Source organism: Pezoporus wallicus, unplaced genomic scaffold (assembly GCF_028554395.1).
Source record: "Pezoporus wallicus isolate ANWC-B61680 ecotype Strahan unplaced genomic scaffold, APGP_CSIRO_Pwel_v1 contig_5069, whole genome shotgun sequence".
Lineage (NCBI taxonomy): Eukaryota > Metazoa > Chordata > Aves > Psittaciformes > Psittacidae > Pezoporus > Pezoporus wallicus.
Genome location: NW_026642361.1, coordinates 3,514,650 through 3,531,321, shown reverse-complemented (window position 1 = coordinate 3,531,321; position 16,672 = coordinate 3,514,650). Strand labels below are relative to the sequence as shown.

The window sequence follows — 16,672 nt, the reverse complement described above, 5'->3', positions numbered from 1 at the left end:
GAGCACACCTGCCTATTCAACCCTGATATTCATGGCATCCCTTGAGTTCAACAGACTACATGGCATGAACACATCTCCTAATAACTGCAAAGAAAAACCACTCAATGTTAAGAATTATTAACCACAGATGTAGCTTGCACTTGAAGTGGGAAGGGAGAAAAAGATATACAACAGCCTATTTTAAAAAATACACTACCACTCTTTGGGCTAGAAACTGAAAGTTCTTGAAGTGGAATAGATCACAAAGGCACCTCCAAATAGTTTTAAAACTACACAGTCAACCAAAACCATTATAAGTTTGCTCTTACCTATAACCTCTTGATACTTGCAGACAAAGAACATGCATTTCTGTTGCAAAAACATAGCTTTTCTTCTCCACAGTTGCTTATAATTACAGCATCTTCTGCACAAGTTTTTCACTTCATATGGCAACTCCTACAGCCTTTACCACAAATGGTCCAATCTAACATTTTGTGCTCCCTCATTCAGTGAGATGAAGCACTTCCCTTTGTTTTCTGCTTCTGTAGACATTAGCTGTGACAGAGCCAAAGGGACAAACATGATGACAAGTCAAAACCCCCAGGTTAAACAGGCCTCAGAATACACATTCAAATAAAAGCAAAGTAGCCAGAACTACTGGCTCAACTACCAGAATGCATGCCCTGCTGGCTAGAGGTTTCTCTTTGCATTATGGACCTGTCCACTTAGCCAGTAACCTGCTGCCTGATTTTTTGGTTTAGACATTGTTCCAATCTGAAGCTGTAATTTTGCAAATTAAGTGCTGGTGTCATCCTCTCCACTCCCACAAAGCAGATGGGACAGACAAATTACCTTTCCCTATTTATTCCAGCAGGCCACCAACAGTCTGCTACTCACCCTTTATGCACCAGCATGATCTTGTAAGCAGCAACTTCCCTTCTTTCAGCATCCTCTTCTAAATTGGCAACATTATTACTGTTGTATGACTAAAGTGTTTCTGGGAAATAGGTAATTTTCCTCCAAGAGACTGATTATTTTCACAATACTCACTGGTGGTTAACTACTTTTCTTCCTAAGCATTATGTTTTCAAGAAGTCAAGTTCCACCAACTGATAAAACTCAGTAACTGAACTGATGTATATGGAACTTCAAGTCTTATATTCATAAATTAAGATAATTGGTAGAAAACCCACATGCTACACTGAGCCTAAAGCAGGCAAATTATTTGCATCTTAACGTAAGAATTTAAGTTCTTGTATGCAACTTCTAAAGTCACAGCATTACTAAAATGAGACATGACCCAGAAATATTCAAAATTAAGAAGGTAAATAACCTAATGGAGTCATCAATATTATCAAGGAATCAAGACTCACTTGAAAGTGCCAGAGGCGTTTAACAATATATAAACTGAGACTGACAAGAGCAAGAGTTCACAGAAATCTTGGGTTCACATAACAGGCTTTACAGGAACAACTCGTCACATTCTACTATTCCCTGCATTAAGCAGAGTAGAAACATTTCAGAGAAATTCATAGTGCAATCATGGTGTTCAGGGTTCGAACAGCTTTCTGTCTGGAGGGATGGGGTGTTATCTTATGAAGAGGAGCAAAGATGTAAATATCCTGTGTCCTGATGGCTGCCAATACTACCAAAGAAAGAAAACAAACCTGTGACAGACCTTTCTTGAAGGAAGAAATCAACACAGAGCACATGCTGGGTTTCCATAAGCATTAGCACCTTGTTAAACTCTCTACAGATGCAGACTTGAATTCAGAGCCTGCTTTTATACCTCTAAAATCACAAGTAACTACCAAGTAGTGCTTATTTATTAAAAATCATTTGAAATAATTTGATTGTCAAGATCCAGTTTCTGTAACTTAAGTAGAGCAAGGAAACAGGAGAACAGAAAAAGGGGCAGTTTACCTGGGTTAAAAAGTATTCCAGTCACTGTTCTATCTTATGATCAGGGAATATTTCCTACCCTGTCTTTCCCAGTGCCCACCTTTGTGTAGGTCAAATACCTTCTTCAAAGAGCAACTTATGCAGCTGTACAATGTAATATGGGTCTCATGAATCAGACAGCTACCAAAGATAAGTACAGAAGTGTATTGATAAAAATGTTAGTGATGTCATTCATAGTTAAGTGACACTCCTCAGTTTTACAACCTGTCACATGAGCTCAACCGCCAAACATCTGACACCAGATTTTAAGCCATATCTGCTTTAAAAATTGATGGTTCTACCTAAAGGCTTAAATGGTTTTAATATCCAAGTAGCATTTGTAGTTTAAGCTACAATAAAGCAGCCCAAATCAGTTGACTTAGGATGTTATTTGTTTAAATTCTGCATAAACACCTTCCAAGTATTAACAGAATGCAGAGCATGTTATCATCAGATACATTATCAGCAGTGAAATATGACAAAGCAAAATGAACAGGAAAAACATCAGGAAAATTCTTCTATGCTCAAGTCATTTAACTTAGCCATAGAATACACATCATAGAGAAGAAATTAAAAGTGCTTGAAATCCTAGAAGGAAGAAATTAAGACAGCAAAGCCTTCCAAACACAAGTCACATGAGTTTGTCTTGAAAAAGACTTCAGAACTTGTTACTATATGTACAGGTAAGTGAACAGCTGCTGAGATACAAAGTCCTTGGAAGATCTCCAAAAAGGGGGAAATTACACATCAGCTCTTCAAGCAAGCACTTGAGTCATATCTCGGTGTAGTTGATGATAAACTATGTCACTGAAGAATCTATGACTCTGATGCCAACAATGCTTCTCAGCAGAAAGCTACTTTTAAGTGTTGTCTGGCTTTTTATTGGAATGCCCATAGTTTGCATGCCTTCAACTTTTATTGATGCTTTTTATTTATGTGCCATATTTTTAAAATAAAAACACACACCAAAAAAAACACCCTTTAAATGCAATCACAGGATGGTTTGGGTTGCAAGGGACCTTAAAGATTATCCACTTTCAACCCCCTGCCATGGGCAGGGACCCCTTCCACTAGACGAGGTTGCTCAAAGCCCTGTCCAACCTGGCCTTGAACACTTCCAGGGATGGGGCAGCCACAGCTTCTCTGAGCAACCTGTTCCAGTGCTTCATCACCCACATAGTGAAGCATTTCTTCCTACTATCTAATCTAAATCTACCCTCTCAGTTTAAAGCCATCCCCCTTGTCCTGTTACTACATGCCCTTGCAAAAAAGTCCCTCTACAGATTTCTTGCAGAGCCCCTTTTAAGTACTAGAAGGCTGCTCTAAGGTCTCCTCGGAGCCTCTGGACTTGCTCCTATAGGTCCATGTCCTTTTTATGCTGGCATAAGTTTAACGGCACTTTGCATTAGGAGCTGACAATTCCTATTGCATTCTGGACACAGCACGCTTCTCAAACTGGACAAATAGAGTTCATATGTATAGATCTCAATCGGTAGATACTAAATAAGGCAGCTAGTTAAAGTGAGTGGGTAATCAGTCATAGGCCTCCAGTTATCTTACCAAATATAACCAGGTACTGAATGTTGTAGCTGCAACTTAAGATTTCATATTTAAATGATCTTTTCAAACTCTCCACTGAAATTGCTGATTAAGAAAAACTCCAACAGTCATTTGACTCTAGAACTGTATTCAATTGTACTGAAAACTGTATTAAATACTTATATTAGTCTTCAGTAAAGTTTGTTCAGGATGGTAGTTCTTCTTGAAGGGAGAAGAGCAATGACATGTTTGAGCACGAAGTTCTTACTGAAGGCAATGTGACATTCAAATACTTTGGGGAAACCTCTAGGCTTAAGCAAGACCAAAACCAACAAACTAAACCTGAATATGAGCTAACCTATAACTAGCGAGAAGATAAATCAGTCCTTCTTAGGCATGTTAAGACAGTACCACAGAATCACCTAGCACTTTAAGCCTACCATGCAAGTTTCTCCAAACAGAATTTCCATCATCTGCAACATACTCAGACCTATTGATATCATATAGCTTTGCTTTTCTAGTAGGGACTGGGGAGGAAAAGTATTGTCTAAGAATTTAGATACACTGAATGAACTCTAGCAACTAAGTTATTTTATTTTTTTTTAAATACAAAAGGCAGTATTTCAAGCTGTCACAGAACAACTGCATGACAAAAAAAAAAGGATAAAAGGAGAGTTAAATGGGAATGGGCTTTTTCTCCCAGTGACACAAATACCTTCTTCTCCTGCACGTTCTCCCTCATAAAAACAGAAGAGTTATATCCAACATGCTGGCACTACTAAAGAGGCAGAAGTAATCTACCATATCATCATGTAAACCGAGTATGTGATACTAAATATTTCTTCCCAATTAATGGTAGTTATCTAGCTACAATTATCCCTAAATGAAGCGCAGTCTTCTCTAGAGGGAGAAAAAGGCAAAAATGCCTTATCTGCTTTTAGTTTTTTTCTTTTAAGTAACCTCATCGTAAGACATCATTAACATTTCTTACACACTAGGACAGAACATGGATTCCAAACTTGACAACCTTATGAAATTAGGTTATCATTGCTACTCATTAGTGCAAAGCTAGCCCATTAGCAAGGAATTAGTTAGGAATTACTAGTTTTAAGAGAAGGACAGATAACTACATATAGAGGTTAGCACTAGCATAATCTAATTCAGGAACAATTCTCTAGAGGAAATTAGTGAAAGGATGAAATCCCCCACATCTCTCATGCTACTTTTAGAAAAGCAATAGCTCTTTTAAACTGTAATTTCTATATACAAGCAGCCAGGATTGCCCATGTTTCCATACTTCACATCAGTATCTACAGTTGCATCCAGCATTGGTATATGTTGCTAAAGCATTAAGTTTCTCAAGACAGCCTCTTCCTGGTTCCCAGCTACAGCTCCTCTTAGGCCTTTCTTCTCACAAAACTATTAAAATGAATATAGATTCCCATTATTTTACATTCATTATTTTTATATCTGGAGCGATCTGTGTACCAAAACAAAGAGCAGCAAGTGCCACATTTTCAGCAGTATTTATTTGCAGCAATTTTTTTTTAACAAGCAGCAGAGAGGTATTCTAAAAATCCAAACACCACTTGACCCTGCAAATGCAGAGCTTTAATTACAATCGACACTTTATGGAGAAGTACAGCATCCCCTTCGATTGCTGAGAAAACAATTGGAAAAGAGCTCGCTCCCCTGCTGCCACATCTTCTTACCGTGGCCAGTAACTGATGAACATTTTGCAAAATAAGCACTGTATCTCCTAGCATTCACACCAAAATTCACATATCATTTTCCTCTGAAATTGCAGGTTTTAAATCACCACTGCTATATTTACATACAGGAATAGGTAAAACTTGTTTATACAGTAATTTAACGAGCTTTCTTTGAAGTCACATTTGACAGATGAGGCCAAAGCCAGGTAGACTGTGACTAAGACATGACATTGCAAATGGCAGGTAAAAATATGAAGAAACTATTTCACACAAAACCAAGTTTGAGGGCAGCTCAACTAAAACAGAGAGCAATCATATACTTGTAAGTGACTGCCTTCAGTATTTTACAAGTATGTTACAAGCATAAAGCACAAGGGCCTCCAGGTCTGTTAAGTTACTTCTTCAGGGAAATGGAGAAAAGTTGTTTCTTTTCCTAAGCATACAAATACCTGATATTCACTGCGACATATGAGGATTGGCATTTAATACCACTATTACACACATACAAGTGTAGCTATACAGAGAAATACATGCCAAACATTTGGCTAGGTTGTCTGCAAGCAAGTAGAAAATGAGTGACCAGAAAGCCATGTCTAGAGTGACAAACAATACCCCAACTCACAAGACCCTGTTAGTGAAACCTTGCACCCCCTCCCCTCAGAAGCCAAGAAACTGCCATTACACAAAAGTTCTCATTTCAGAGATGAAAGTGTTTAACTTTTATTTTCAACTGAGTAGGAGACAAAGAGAAAGCTCCTTGCGGATGAAATTTTAATAATTAGGACCTAACATAATTCACGTGGCAGTAGTTGAACAAAATAAGTGGTAAACATTGTGAAGTTTGGCAAGTTTTCTAAAACACTGGTTTATATGATTTTATAGAAATAAGATTATTACTCAACAACAGGAGTCCCAATCTAGCCCATAGGCACAGTGCTGTTACCCTACTTTGATTAAAACCTAAGGCAATTCATTTTTGCCCAAGTCTGCAACAAGTTTAACACCTAAAGCACCAGGCTGGACTGATTTGAAAACATTTCCAGAAAACAGGTTAATAAAGCAAGTTCAAGAGTTGCTGACTTTTTGTGAGTAGATTTAAAAAATAACTTAATGCTACAACAACAATATGCAGGGTTACTTATATTTTATGGGATACAGGGAAGGTAGTCAAATATTAAGACTGATCAAAGAAATAATGTTTAGGATTGTTCCATCTCTGGGACTGGGGACATACTTTTGGAGAAGTCTCATTGATTTCTTTAAGATCATTCTTAAAAGCCTACTCATTCAAGTACAATTGCATAGATGCATGAACATACTGCAAGCAGCAATACTTCTGTTAGAACTTAGGAAGAACATATTTTGCAGCTTTAAAATAACAAAGTTTCCCCTTCAGTAATGAAAGCACAGGTTTTCAATCAAGAATGTTAAAGCAAATTTCAGGACACCAGTAAGCCAAGAGTTTCAAAGCCAGAAGTCCAAGACAGTATTCTGGTTTCAAAAGGGGCCCACAAGGTTCCTGAATTTGACAGAGGAATGCAGCTTCTCTGCAAAAGCTTCATCCAAGTTAAGTTTGTTTCAAAAGGTGGCACTGACCATACACATGTATCAGTGTACACGCATTTATCAGGGTATACGCTTGTCAACTATGTTCACTTTTGTTACCAGATGAAGATACTGTTATTTTGCCTTAGACAAACACTCAATTCAAGTGAGAAAAAAAAAAACCCTGTTAGGCAAATTCATCCTGTAAGTTTGAAGAAAACTATTAACAAGCAGCTTTCATGTTGCATCTCAGTCATTCTGTGAAAGAAGCAAAAACGTAGCAAGAAAATGAAATTCACACCAGAAGTGGTATAAATGTATCTGTATATTTGTGGATATTTGAAATCCACAGCACAAGGCTAACACTTGCATGTAATCTCCTGATGCGCAAGAAACTTCAAATACTCAAGTATGTATACAGAAGACACTTTGGTTACTCCTCTAGCTCCACTATGAGGATGGTAAAACAGCAACTGCAGAACTAAGTAAATAATAAGCCCGGAACTAAAACTCGCATAGTAATCACCGCTGGCTGCTAACTGATCACATCAAAGAAAATTCTTATTGTTTTAACTCAAGACCCTGAAATTACAGTCATAACATACAAAGGAAATTTCAGACTGATTAAAAATAATAAAATTAAAATCGGTGAGACTTGGTCTCTGACAGAACGTTTTAGAGCTGGAACCATTTCTAACCCCCATCTCTTACAAATATTTGAGTATTAAAACAGGTGGCTATGCGCTTGCTACAGATCAAACATAGAAGTATTCAGAAGTTACAGCAGTAACTTGGAGCCTTGCAGACAAACTCACTTCTGAGTGTAGGCCCAAAATGAGGATGCGTTTGCTGGTTTTTTCCAGGGGGTTTACCTCCTCTTACAGCCAGCTTCACTCTTCACTGTTTAACAGACCTTTACAAGCCATTAGTCTGAGAAATATATTGTTAATGGGTTAAGTGCTAACACCACAAAGGCATAAATGGGAAACAGTCTTCTTCAAAGACTTCATCATATTGCTCTAATTTTGGTTTTGTGAATGAGTTGTCAAAGATTCAGTGTTTCCAGGATAAGCACAGTGGCTGATTCTGTGTTCTCAAAAACCAACTGAAAGCTGGTCTTGTTAATACAAAGCATTTAAAAAAATAAATCTAGAAGTAGTTCCCCTCTGCTCCTAAGTACCCTGTTCATCTTCTGCCTTCTTGTTCTATCCTTACAGTCCTGAAATTACTAGAAAGGAAACAGCTGAGGAATGCTGCCACTCTTATGCCATGCTTTCCATTGACTGTCATTTCAGGAATGCTTATAGGAAAGTAAAGGAGCTTGGAATGTCTCCACCCACCCAGCAGCATCAGAAGCTGTCCAGCTTACCAACAGCTTCACTGTCTTGCAGCTGCATTCCAGTTTGCATTTTACAGATGCCCAGATCAACAAAGAAAGATTTTGTAAAGCACTGATATAACTTTTGTTAGGTAAATGTCCTCATACACTGCATGTCCAATATGCATATACTCTATATTGATACCACTGCATGACAGTAATGAGGCATAATTCACAATTTCTTGGTTGCAAGAGTCCCAGAAAGGTGTACTCATGCTATAGTTATCCAAAACTACCACCACATTCCTTTCAGAACATACCAGTGTCTGATACATTCAGAACATATTCCTGGATAAAATGTAAGTACGTGCTAGAGCACATGCATGCTCCTCAGTTCCACTGTCAGTCCACCCTCAGAAGTCACAATGACACAGAAAGACGCAAGCCATTTTCTGGGCTCTTAATTTGAGAATATTGCAATAAGCATCTTATTAGCCCAAATAACAACTCTGAGAAAGAAAGCGAGAGTATGAGCAAAGGGCAAACAAGTGAAGAACTGGCCAAGAGCCTGTCAAACCATCTGTTCCAACTAAAATTCAGCATATGCCCTTAAGCCTGGAATGTAGAACCTCAGTTAGAAGACCTAACTGTACCTCTTGTAATGATTTATAGTGACTGCTTCTATCTCCTACCCTAAAATTTAGCTAACAAACTGAAAATTAGTAATTTGGTAAAAAACAATACACTTGCTACTACAATGCCAAGATCAAAAAGCCTCAAATCAAGCATGTTCACATACATTTTATTCATACAAGAGCACACCTCATCTACTCTTACAAGTCCAGATGAGATGTTACAGGCTTTTGATGATTTATCATGGAGTGTTCTAACAATACCAAGAATATGCCAGTATACACAGAAATCCATAGATAAAGCCTTACTGTAAAAGCAGCATCAATGCCACAGTGAAATTCATAGCTAAAGACCAGCAGAAATTATCCCCAAACATTAGCTTTGGTAAATACTAACGCCTTACCAGTTGAATTCATTTTTACATTGAACATAACTCTTCCTCCATGACTAAGTAAATTTAAGAAATTTGTCAGTCACACTAACAGGGAAACTTCCTTTAAATACTTAACTACTATATGCTAGAATTCACTTGGGTTATTCTACTTGTGCACATGAAATATCCATAGCAACGGCAACTGCTACGTAACCAGGCACAGAAATCCCAGGTTCAAACTTGACAGACCATGATAAGGCTAAGAAACACTTGTAGATATAAACCTAAAAACATGAAAAGAATGTGACTTGTTTCTTTTGTAAAACACCACACAGCACACAATTATTTTGAATGCAGCATTTATATTTCTATTATTAAAGTACATTATGAAAAATCACATCTTCTTTCCTCTTCTTGTTTCCATTTCAAAGGGGAAAAAAAAATAGAACCCAAAACTTAGATGACAAGATCAGTAGGAAGCTAACAAGTACTTATTGTAGAATCTGAACCTAGCTACTGTAACTAGAGAGAAAGATCTACGGCTTGCACAAGAAACCACTCCTATTACAAAGGGATTTCAAACAAATATGCCTCTGTAGTCTAATCACTGAGTGAAGTCAACATTACACTTATTCCAAGACTCATTTGCTCTGCTTTGTCACACACATAGAGAATTAAGAAAAAAGGGGAAAAAAAAAAAATCAACAGGATAACATAATAAAAGCTGAGCAAATGACTCCAAAATCCTCAGTTCTGTATCACCTACAACAAGAGCATTAGGAGGTTCAGTGGGTGGGAGGCTGTTTCCTCTCCAAACAATGAGATTTAAGCAACCTTTATGCACAAAAGGAAGCTCTTTCACTTGACAGTCTTGAAAAAACAGTAAGTTTACCATACGCAGCAGTATTTTCACTCTCCAAACGAGGCAGTGCAGAAGTCATAGCTAGGAGGTTACCAAGATAGCTTTGAGCTATTTCCATATCTTCCTTATCCTTGGTTGTTGGGTGCTACTGTTATGATTCAAACACCCTAGAGATTTAAGACTGTAGCAACCTGTTCTTTGCTCTTACGACTTGACATGCTGGGCATGCCGTGGCCCCAGCTCAAATACGTGACCTGTGTTATCATTTGTCAAAAAGGATTCCAACAGCATAGCCTTAATGTCCTCTATCAAGTTCTAAGGCAAAGGGAACCAGTGCTGGTAGATTTTATGTCCCTTTTTCATCACTCCTTGCTGTCTGAAAGGGTGCTGTAACAAGGATAACAGCTAATGCCCACAGTAACGACACCCTTTACCATATCAGGTACTATAAGCATGCCACAGAGAGTCCTGAGAGAATTTTTCACTTAAGCCATTGCAGAAACTCCTGCAAAGGAAGGTACTTCTTATCAAAGAAATTAATCCCATGGAACTCACAGGAAATATTAAGACAACAGTAACCATCCTCAATCAGCTAGAGAGAATAAGTGTTCAGCGAAACACGCTTGTGAGCAGTTTCTCAGTATCTTAACTACTACTGAGGGATCAACACGGCAGGGCCCTACAGCAGTGGCATCAAATCAAAATTTCTATTTAACACTGCATACTGCTATGCCTGCAAGCTAACACATAACTAATGTCGGTAAAACAGTCTCATGCTCAGATTCAATTTAGTACTTGAACAGTTGCAGCAGGTACTGGCAACAAAGAGAACTTTGGGAAACTTTGCTTAATTAAACTGGACGGGAAAAAAAAAAAGAGCACATGGGAGCTTCCATAATGATTAGGAGCCTGTTCGGCTTTCACCAATGACAACACGTACAGTACTCAACGATTCCCATGCGCAGCCAAGACTATTTCCTTTAACTTACTTCCAAAGCAGTACCCTGCCCAGAAAAACAAAAAAAACAAGATCAAGACAGCAGAACATGCTGCTTTCTATGTGGTGGAATTAGGCTGCGGTTCCCACCTTCCTCACCCAGAGAGAATGAGGCCAAAAAAACAGGTTAGCACCTCCCAGGTCTGGGCAGACTCAAAGAAAAAGGGCAGCCAAAAAGCTGGCTGCATAAATTGTCATACCTAACCACAGGCTAATCTCAACTGGCTTCTTTATCAGGAACGTGCAGGTACTCCACAGCGCACACCCCATGATCCCAGGGGAGCAGTGAGCACAGGAAATCCAGCCTTCCAGGAAACTGGTCACACCACAGTCCCTCCCCACCACATGCAGCCTTCCCGTGGTGCTGCCCAGACAGGGTAGGCTCCTCTATCCTGTACAAAGCTCTACAAGTTTAGGCAAACTACTTTGCGTAACTTCAGCAATAAATTCCAATCAGAGCTACTGAACCAAGGTATCTTTCATGGAAGTAGAGGAAGAGTCCAAATTCTGAGGAATGATAGATGCTAAGTTTTCAGTATGATCAAATTTAGCCCCACTCTAAATAAATATGCCTTCCCTAAAAGGGACCAAGATTTTTAGAAAGCAGTATATAGTCTCTTCTTTACATTATTTCAGAAAATGCCACTTCTCACCCCCTTTGCAGAAACTATTAATCTGCAAGCTCATAGATCACCTTTGGGCTTCTTTTTTCTCTCACATTCTCCTTGCATACAATTGTTAAAGCAGATTAAAAAAAGCTGCACTATCTATAAATTAGATCTCATCTTGCATGAGAACTGTCTCAGAACATAAGATTTAAAAACAACCAACTTCAACCTCCACTAACTAAACAGAGCAGAAATCCTACTGTAAATTTAAGGTGTAACTTAAATGCAAGTTTTCCGGTCTTACAGATATACACAAACTATAATACCTACATAACAGAATATTGCAGCAGAATACATACTACCCTGATGCAATATTCTACATTGTTTATATCTCCCACAGAAAGAAAACTGGTATACCTAGTTTGCTCCTTTGTGCTGAAGGGCTAACCTGAACTTATGCTAAAACAAGTTCTTAAAGAGAATGACATTTGAACCCAACATCACATACAGGAATAATCATCATCATCTAATGACATATTTTTCCCCTTCTGCAAGATCTTTACTTCACAGAAGTTTTATGTGATGCCTCCTCAAATATTATGCATTCAAGTCCACTCACTTATGCACATGAAAATATAAAACAAAATCACTTACTGACACTGTCAAAACATGAATAAAGTACCTACATTATATAGATAGATATATGCATGCATACACATATATACACACACTCTCCCCCCCTCCGCCTCTGAGCTACCAAGCCAGTTGTAATTTTTTCTTTCCCATATGTATTAAGAAAAACAGTATTACACAAAGCTTCCCGATAGCGATGGCTGTCTACCTCACTGGTATCAGAGTAGTTAATGGCTTTAGTAACAAAGCTTGATGCTCCATTAAAGACCAGATCTGAAGTTCATCAGAATTTCAGCATTAATGGTAGTTTCCCCTTAGCACTTCCAACTACCTGGGCCATGGAAAAGAAAACACCACTTATATTTCTGTCTGTAACTGTCATATCTAGCAGAAAAAAAAAGCTGACTAATATGTTAAATATTTATTGCTATTTCACACATTCATTTGTTCTCAATAACAAAAAAAAGTTTGACGCAAAACAAAAAGGCCACAACCCAAAAAAAAAAAAGATAAAGTGACTCTATCTTTGCTGAAACAAATGTATTCTGGTGAGCAGTAAAGTCTACACAGGATGTGACAGACAATAACAAAACAATCAACAAACCACAAAGCAACAGCAAGCCATGGCAGTCTTAAGCACAACAACACAAACTTCAGCACAATTGACATCAGTCAGTCAAAATTCTATCAGAAAGAATGACAAGTTTTTGAAGAGTTTCCTTTGGGAGCAGATGAAAGCTTTGTTCCATGCCACAGCCAAGACTGATAAAATTAATTCATGCTATAAGCTGCATCATGTAGGATTTGCACCTTTTATATGGCATATTAGAGAAAAATAAGATTTATTAATAATAACAAAGTGAAACCATTAACAGCTGGGTCATAAGCAGGGATTTCTTATATGCTTTTTATAGCAAACAGGCAATGTTCATTTTTATAGCAACAGGCAATGTTCATTTACAGGACAGCCTCAAGACAATTATAACTTCACAACTGATCTTTTATTTGCTTTCCAATGTATCAAACCAGAAAAGGCTCTTCAGTATCACTGGAGGGGAATAGGAGAGGAAGAGAGAGAGCAAGTTTTAGCAGTGATGTAAATCTTCACCTCTGTTCCCTTCAAAACTGCAAGCTGACTACAGGTAAAAGGAAGGGGACAATAAGCTCATAATGATCTTGATGGAGGTTTTGTGGTATATAGCATCATAAACATCTTGAAAATGCATTCTGGATTTCACAAAGGGAGAACATCACTCATCTCATATTCTAACAATACAGTTAAATCAAACGTCATCCTTTCCTACCAATCACTGCAGTACAGTAACTCTTGGACCCAACACTCTAACCAGTTAAGGTATGACTTCTGATACAGAGCTATCCTGGAAGCATTAAGCAATCATAGCTTGATTAGAGAATGCTAAATACATAAAACATTGCTGTGAAGTGACAAGCTAGCCTTAAGTCAGGTAACCCTGCTGTAGTAACATGCTGACAGCCTTAACAACAACACACGTTCATTCTTCCAGTTCAGTTCACAACTGAAAGTAAACCAATACCCTTCACAGGGGAGCAAGCGACAACTTACACACAGGAAACACAGCAAAGACTAGCAGAATTCTCTATCTTAAGTTCAGGAGAAGATTCTCTACAGGACTATGGGTAAACGTACATATTTGTATGTTTGTCAGAGCCTGACATCCTTGAAAAATCTATATGGGATGGATAAAATACATTAAACAAAAATGAGCTGGTGAACTGAAAAAAAGCACTGTGTGTGTATATATAGTTACCTCACCTAACCATTCTGGGAAGATTTCTACTTGATCAACCTACATCTCAATCATTAACAGATACTTTTTTCAAGCTACTGGACAAACTCTAAACTTAAAGATCAATAAGCTAGCCTGTCAAATACCTTTTTTATGTATGTTTGGTTTTGCTTTTTGGATATGCAGTGAATCTAATATCGTGTGGAAGCTTTTGGCTTTCTAGAGAAACAAAAACTATTCATGCAAACCCGCATTATCTCCGGATTGCCACAGCCTTTCCTTATTTGGCTAACGTTTTGAGATTCCAATCAGACTGCTACGAAGTTCAACATGCACAAAGCATCCATTTTGAGGAAACTTCACAGCCAGTTTCCCTTCCATTCCCCCCCTACCCCAACTGAAAGTTATCTCCCTCTGCACCAGCCCCCCCTCCCACATACCCGCGCTAGAACAAAGCAATATGGATTCGTTTTTTAACTGCTCTCCAACGCACGGAAGAAAAATGTAAAGAGCTCTGCTCCCCTTAAAGTTCAGCTTTCACACTGCGGCAGAAGCCATCACTAAAGAAAGCAAGAAGCTTGTTATCGATACACGTTTCTATATTAGGAACAAAACATTGGCTCCCCTTAGAAACCAGGGAGAAACAGACGATCCGTCTCTCCGCACGCCCTCCCGCACGCAGGAGCCGGGTTTAATCGGATCGACTGCTGCGAAACCGGGGGAACGAGGGAAGCAGGAAACTGCTACCGGGATCCCAGGCAAGAGGCAGCCGGGGGAAGCGCCCCCCAAGGCGAGCCCGCCTCCCTCACCTGCCGGCCACCACCCCTTCGCCGGGGGGCACCTGCCCGGCCGCCCCCCGGTCCCGCCCGAGGGAGGCGCTGCCAGCAGGGGAAAAGAGGCGACGGGCAAAGCGAAAGAGGGTCACCGGCACCTCCTCCCCACTGAAGGAAAGGCCCAGCCGCCCCCTTCCGCCAGTCGGCCCGCGGGGAGAGGGCGCAGCCTCTCGCTCCTTCAGCCCGGGGGTTCGGGCCGCTTCCCCGAGGCCACCGCCGGCCCCGAGCTTGACCCCGGGGGCCACCACCTCCCGCCCCGCGCTGCCGGCCCCTCCTCGCCCCGACACCCCCCAGCGGAGGGGAGAGCAGCCGCCTCCGGCCCCTTCCTCCTCCACCTCCTCCCGGAGCGCACTCCGCCGGCCGGCCGGCCTCGCCCCCCTCCCCTTCCCTGTCTGCCCAAGCCCTGCTCCCGCCGCGGAGCTCACCCAGGTTTCCCCCCACCCCGCCCCGCGGCCGGCGGGAACAGCGCCGCACCGACCTGGTGGAGCGCGGTGAGCCCATCCACATTGGCGTAGTTGATGTCGGCGCCCCGCTCCAGCAGCCGCAGCACCTCCTCAGTGTCCCCGCTGGAGCAGGCGGCCAGGAAGACGGCGCCGTCATCGAACTTCACCTTGGTCTTTTTGCGTTTGACCACGGGCGGCTCCAGGTCGGTCTCGGAGCCGATCCAGCGCTTCAACTGCTCGTTCCGCTTCTGCTTGGCGTCCGCCATCTTCATACCCTGCTCCTGCCGGGCCCCTCCGCTACGGCCGCACAGAGGATAGACTATACCGCCAGTATCCCACAGAGCACCGCGGCCCGTACTCACCCACCCAGATGGAGGGCACAAGGCGGGAGGCAACCGGAGGGGCGGTGCGTCCTCCGCCTCGTTAGCATAACACCGCGAGACTTCCGCGGGGCGGGGCTTAGGGACGGTGTGGCTGGCGGGGGCCGGGTAGGGGTGTGTCGGTGGTGCCGGTGCCTGTGCGCGTATTGTGATTGGGACGGGGCCGTCTTGGTTTTCCTCAGCTCGGGCCCGTGAGTTCAGGAGTTCAGCGGCTCGCCCTGCCCTGCCCTGCCCTGCCCTGCCCTGCTGGGGCGGAAATCACCGCCATAGCCGGGGAGCAGTCCGGCCGCACGGCACCCGCTGCCTGCCTGGGTGTAGCCCCCAGGGCCCGCTGTGGTTGTGCCTGCTGTCAGAGTCGAGAAAACACACTCAGAAAGCGATGGGGGATTTTCCAGTAAAGCGGTTGTCACAGAAGGGTGACCACGGGTGTGCTGCTCCAGAACGAAGCGTGTGGGGATAGGGAATGGTGCAGTTTATTTGGCTTGCCCCCAGAAACCTGTGCCAAGCTTCAGAGGTGCAGCTCCCAGGTGCTTTTGTAGCTGGAGTCATGGTGCTCTTCACCTTCATGAGGGGTGCTGGCTGTCCCTGCCAGCCACCTCTGTGTCAGACGTGATAAAGCATCAGCATTCCTGCTTGCACTTGCAAATAGGGTAAATGCACCCACCTAGAGGAAAGGAGGAGAGAAATGGAGTGAGTTTGTAGTAAGTTATTGTGAGGGTGGTGAAACTCTAGTACAGGTTGCCTAGAGAAGCTATGAATGCCCCATCCGTGGCAGTGTTGAAGGCCAGGTTGGATGGGGCTTTGAGCAACCTGGTCTAGTGGAAGGTGTCCCTTCCCATGGGAGAGGAGCTGGATCTGAATGACCTTTAGGTCCCTTCCAACCCAAACAATTCAATGATGTCTTCCTTAGGATCCCTCATTTTGGGAGGTTAGATTCATCTGTTAGGGCAGCTTGCTGCACAGAAGCACCATCTCCCATATGCCATGATGCTTCAGTGTGGCAGTGGGCAAATCCCTGTGCTTGTACTCTGTTTTACTTATAGGTCACTTCTGCTATCTGAAAACCTGGGGAAGCACATCCATCTTTTCTGTTGAGAGAAAACAAGT

General features: G+C 41.5%; 1 protein-coding gene across 5 annotated transcripts in view; it reads right to left on the bottom strand.

Annotated features, from left to right (window-relative positions):
- PPP1R12A (protein phosphatase 1 regulatory subunit 12A) overlaps nt 1–15,543 on the bottom strand; it is a 117,457-nt gene extending 101,914 nt beyond the window's left edge. For 4 of the 5 annotated variants that reach the window (XM_057429494.1, XM_057429495.1, XM_057429491.1 and 1 more), the window contains exon 1: nt 15,221–15,543. In XM_057429494.1, coding sequence (XP_057285477.1) covers nt 15,221–15,457 — 237 coding nt within the window. In that variant the 5' untranslated portion in view covers nt 15,458–15,543. The remainder of the gene's footprint in view (nt 1–15,220) is intronic. The other variant, XM_057429493.1, reaches the window with a different exon arrangement.
- Between the last annotated feature and the right edge of the window lie 1,129 nt (nt 15,544–16,672).